The sequence below is a fragment of the Notolepis coatsorum genome (genome assembly GCF_963971535.1).
Source record: "Notolepis coatsorum genome assembly, chromosome: 4".
Classification (NCBI taxonomy): Eukaryota; Metazoa; Chordata; class Actinopteri; order Aulopiformes; family Paralepididae; genus Notolepis; species Notolepis coatsorum.
In genome coordinates, this window is record NC_140168.1 from 87,912,191 (window position 1) to 87,918,190 (window position 6,000).

The 6,000-nt window shown below is 41.4% G+C and overlaps 1 protein-coding gene across 1 annotated transcript in view; it reads right to left on the minus strand.

Annotated features, from left to right (window-relative positions):
• The window catches only part of ccdc126 (coiled-coil domain containing 126), a 29,190-nt gene that overhangs the window by 7,202 nt on the left and 15,988 nt on the right, over window positions 1-6,000 (minus strand). The window contains exon 2 of the mRNA XM_084312704.1: window positions 309-1,017. Coding sequence (XP_084168830.1) covers window positions 309-546 — 238 coding nt within the window. The 5' untranslated portion in view covers window positions 547-1,017. The remainder of the gene's footprint in view (window positions 1-308; window positions 1,018-6,000) is intronic.

Genomic DNA, 6,000 nt, shown 5'->3' on the forward strand with positions numbered 1-6,000 from the left:
CGGCCACCAGATGGCGCTCTTCAACCGCTAGAGAGTTGAGAGGAGATCAGCAGTGCGTCTCAGGGCTCCGGAAAGGAAATATGATTTCGATGACAGATTTTTGAAATATTGACATCAAAGACGAGTTACGGCGTCTTCGGCAGAATGAGCATGGCTAGGAATGACGTGAAAACTCTTCCGCGGCGATCATAGTGTTAATCGCGAGTCAACTATGGACAATCATGCGATTAATCGCGATTAAATATTCGAATCGATTGACAGCACTAATCGTAATACATTCCAAAACAAGAAACCTCCACACGGCTCACCGTAACCGGCCATGGATGTCCCCTGCGGTCCGCCCGGCGCGCCCTGGTTCTCCTCCGTCAGCACCTTGACGTAGCGCCGGCTGAGCTCCAGGATCTGCTGCCTCAGCTCCGTGCTGCTCTGGTGGCGCGGCTGCTGCACGGTGTAGCGCAGCAGCATCAGGCCCCACGCCAGGCCGAACACCAGCAGCAGCACGCTGAGCTTCTGGGACATGTTCCGGCGCAGGAGCGCCCCCAGCATCGTGCGGAGGCACCGGCTGGGGCTGAAGATGGGACTTCCAAAATGCTTTTGGTTGGTGGAAGCGAGGCGGGCTTGAAAATGGGTGGTTTAAATGTTCTTTTCTGGGGGTTACAAGATCAAGGGTTGGGAGTGGGGATGGCGGGGACGAAGCGGGAGGCACCGGTGGGTGGGGCAGAAAAAACTGGATCTGGTGCGGCGGTCGGCGGTTGTCAGGTAGAACTGTGTAAAGGGCTGTTTTATGTTATCTCTATCGGAGGGGGTGGGGAGGTCTGGTCTAGGGTCGTAGGTCGTCGGTTGGTCATGTGAGGGGGTGGGGTGGTTGAGATAAGGCGACAGGGCCAGGAAGTCACCGGCTCAGACGGTTGCCGACAGTTGGCAGAGATGAGCGGTTAGGGTCTTCTGCTCAGGGGTCAAACAGCAGACGCACATCGGGTGATTAACCTCGAAGCCCGGAGGCATGGTTGAGAAACTCTGAAGACCAAAAAGAGAGAAAAAAAAAGAAGAGTTACAATTTAGTTACCTCCACGGATTACGTTTCTTATCATGTTAGTGAGTCTGTAATTACTTTGAAGAATAACAAAAATGGCACTAAAACAAGAGCCCAACAAATCCCCAAGTTAAAATCCCTTAGAATAAACCGTGAGGATCAATTTAGCATCGACACTGTGCTGAATTGAGAATAATATTGCAGAGTTAAAAGGTTATGGCCCTCATAGTAGATTAAATCAGTCGATTTGGTCTTAGTCGACTAAGACTTTTTGTATTTTATTTTTTTATTATTTTTTAAACAAACATAAACAAACATGACAACACACGATAAGATATACAAGCATTAGTTGTCAGTGCACATCCAATGAAATCACATTTTAGTTAATTGTCTTATATAGGATATACCCTTAATACCTGTTATCTAAAAACCTACACACATATGCTCCAGCTCGTACCCCCCCCTTCCGGACCCCCCATTGGATAATCCATCCATTTTCCCTCGCTCCTAACCAGACATTACCATTATATGCTAGCTTTTATTTTCTCCACCACTTCTAACCACAATGTCATTTTGGATTCATTGAGACCCAAAATTCTTGCTGTAGATATTTCTTGATAGATCACATCGAGATATGTAATAATCCAGACCTTTCGGCACATTTTTTCCGGTTGGAACCATCGTGATGCTATCAGCTTTTTAGCCACTGTAATACCTGATAAAACCAATCTCTTTAGCTGTGGATGTACTGCACACTCAAAAACATCATTCAGCAGTAGTACAGAGGGGTGTACAGGTATATTCCAAGTTAAGAGATTTGATAGTTGCTGGGTCACCTCTTTCCAGAATATCTTAACTGGTGGGCAGTCCCAGTACATGTGCATAAATGTCCCCTCGTCCCCATTTGTACATAAGGAGCATTTGGAGTCTTGTATAAGACCCATTTTTTTCAGTCTTATAGGAGTCAAGTATGTCCTGTGAATATAGTTAAGATTGATTTGTTGATGGTCCGGGTTCCTTGATGTGAATCGAATATTTGCCCAGGCTTCTTGCCAATCAAAATCACTTTCCAGGTCTGGTATATCCCTCCTCCAGACGGAGTCTAGGTGGAGGGTTTCATATGAGGACGTTAGTAATTGATGATAAAAATCTGAAACAAAACCTCTTGATGTCTCTCTTTCATAGAAGAATTTGTGGTATCTGTGGTGTACAATTGGTATATTTAATGGAACACCGTGAGCTTTCAAACATGCCAATAACTGTGCGTAAAAGTAATATGTGGACTTGGCGAGATTACATTTTTTGCGTATTTCATTGAAACTACAAAAACCCTGTTTATTGAAGACGTCTCCTAATGAGTGTATGCCTTGCTTTTCCCATCTAGGGAATCTTATAGGTTGTTTTTCTATCCAGAGTGCATTGTTATTGAATAAGGGAGTATGATTATGCCATTTATGTAGGGTAGAATTTTTTTCTTGTGTTTCGCGCCATATCCGGATCGCATGAGTGATTATGGGGCCAAATTTCCGTTCGCATTGCTTAATTGGTAATTTGGTGTATACTATGCCCTTCAGCTTATGTGGAGCTACTATATTTTCTTCTAAATTTCTCCAGGATACTAATGCTTGGGGATCAAACCATGTTGTTAGTGGTCTTAAAGTGTACGCCTTAAAGTAGTGGTAGAAATCTGGAAATGCCATACCTCCGTCTGCTTTGTTTCTCTGTGCGGTGGATCTTTTTATACGTGGTGGTTTGTTATTCCAAATAAATTTGTATGTGGAGGAGTGTAATTCTTTCCAGTAACCCTTTGGAGGGGGTAACGGTAGCATTGAGCTGAAGAAGTTGATTCTAGGTAGGACGTCCATCTTGATTATTGATATACGTGCCTGTAATGAGTTTTTAAGTTTCGACCACCTGACAAGGTCGTATTTGATTTTGTTTTGGATTTTTATGTAATTATGCTTCACCGTTTGGCTTATGGTGGGGAATATCTCAACTCCCAAACATCTACATTGTTTTACCATCTGTATCTCTTTTGGGAGGGTTATGTTTCTTTTTGCAGGGGCGTTAAGTGGGAGGAAGGCCGACTTCGGCCAATTTATCCTAAATCCTGATAGATCTCCAAAGTCCTCAATCAGCTTGAGAAGATGATGAGTCGACTAAGACTTATCAGTTTATTTCTTTTGCTTTTTCCCATGCTGAATGAGGTAATATCACATGCTGAATGAGGTATATCACATGCTAAATGAGGTATATCACATGCTGAATGAGGTAATATCACATGCTGAATGAGGTATATCACATGCTAAATGAGGTAATATCACATGCTAAATGAGGTATATCACATGCTGAATGAGGTATATCACATGCTGAATGAGGTAATATCACATGCTGAATGAGGTATATCACATGCTGAATGAGGTAATATCACATGTTGAATGAGGTATATCACATGCTGAATGAGGTATATCACATGCTGAATGAGGTATATCACATGCTGAACGAGGTATATCACATATGCTGAATGAGGTATATCACATGCTGAACGAGGTATATCACATGCTGAACGAGGTATATCACATGCTGAATGAGGTAATATCACATGCTGAACAAGGTATACCACATGCTAAATGAGGTATATCACATGCTGAATGAGGTAATATCACATGCTGAATGAGGTAATATCACATGCTGAACGAGGTATATCACATGCTGAATGAGGTAATATCACATGCTAAATGAGGTAATATCACATGCTAAATGAGGTAATATCACATGCTGAATGAGGTATATCACATGCTAAATGAGGTATATCACATGCTGAACGAGGTAATATCACATGCTGAACGAGGTATATCACATGCTGAACGAGGTAATATCACATGCTGAACGAGGTATATCACATGCTGAACGAGGTATATCACATGCTGAATGAGGTAATATCACATGCTGAACGAGGTATATCACATGCTAAATGAGGTAATATCACATGCTGAATGAGGTATATCACATGCTGAACGAGGTATATCACATGCTGAATGAGGTATATCACATGCTGAACGAGGTAATATCACATGCTAAATGAGGTATATCACATGCTGAACGAGGTATATCACATGCTGAATGAGGTATATCACATGCTGAACGAGGTATATCACATGCTGAACGAGGTTTATCACATGCTAAATGAGGTATATCACATGCTGAACGAGGTATATCACATGCTGAACGAGGTATATCACATGCTGAATGAGGTATATCACATGCTGAACGAGGTATATCACATGCTGAATGAGGTATATCACATGCTGAACGAGGTATATCACATGCTAAATGAGGTATATCACATGCTGAACGAGGTATATCACATGCTAAATAAGGTATATCACATGCTGAACGAGGTATATCACATATGCTGAATGAGGTATATCACATGCTGAACGAGGTATATCACATGCTGAACGAGGTATATCACATGCTGAATGAGGTAATATCACATGCTGAACAAGGTATACCACATGCTAAATGAGGTATATCACATGCTGAATGAGGTAATATCACATGCTGAATGAGGTAATATCACATGCTGAACGAGGTATATCACATGCTGAATGAGGTAATATCACATGCTAAATGAGGTAATATCACATGCTAAATGAGGTAATATCACATGCTGAATGAGGTATATCACATGCTAAATGAGGTATATCACATGCTGAACGAGGTAATATCACATGCTGAACGAGGTATATCACATGCTGAACGAGGTAATATCACATGCTGAACGAGGTATATCACATGCTGAACGAGGTATATCACATGCTGAATGAGGTAATATCACATGCTGAACGAGGTATATCACATGCTAAATGAGGTAATATCACATGCTGAATGAGGTATATCACATGCTAAATGAGGTAATATCACATGCTAAATGAGGTAATATCACATGCTGAATGAGGTAATATCACATGCTGAATGAGGTATATCACATGCTAAATGAGGTAATATCACATGCTGAACGAGGTAATATCACATGCTGAACGAGGTAATATCACATGCTGAATGAGGTAATATCACATGCTAAATGAGGTAATATCACATGCTGAACGAGGTAATATCACATGCTGAATGAGGTAATATCACATGCTGAACGAGGTATATCACATGCTAAATGAGGTAATATCACATGCTGAATGAGGTATATCACATGCTAAATGAGGTAATATCACATGCTAAATGAGGTAATATCACATGCTGAATGAGGTAATATCACATGCTGAATGAGGTAATATCACATGCTGAACGAGGTAATATCACATGCTGAACGAGGTAATATCACATGCTGAATGAGGTAATATCACATGCTGAATGAGGTAATATCACATGCTGAATGAGGTAATATCACATGCTGAATGAGGCATTTATTAGCACATCTCTGGTAAGCACTAGATTCAAAGAAGTCCTTACATTTTACAGATGTGTCATGAAATTGACGACTCAATTAGTTAAAGGGGAACTTCACCAAAAAACAATGCCGATTTATTTCGCACATAATCTCATAAACAACCAAAAACTCTTAATAGTTTTGCACAAATTCATTTAGTTTGACAGTTACCGAGAGCAAATGAGTTTGAATATGACCACCAGTGATGTCATCGGGGACATTGAATCCTTGTGTTAGTGTTAATTACAGCTCAATGAAGTGATAAGGCAGCAGTCCCTATAAGCCAAAGCCGGCTACGAAAGTTTCATAGTTTTAGTGTAGTTTATAGAGTAATAATATACAAAACGTATATACACATCTTTCTTCTTTTGGTCACGGTTTTACTACAGTTCTCCCCGTGTTCATGTGTGTGGGCTCCCCCCTGTGCTCCAGTTCCCTTCCACACCATGAACACGTGCTACTGCTGCCACCGGCCTTCACCAAGGCACTGGCATCACAGCTGGAGCTGGTCTCTCTAGGC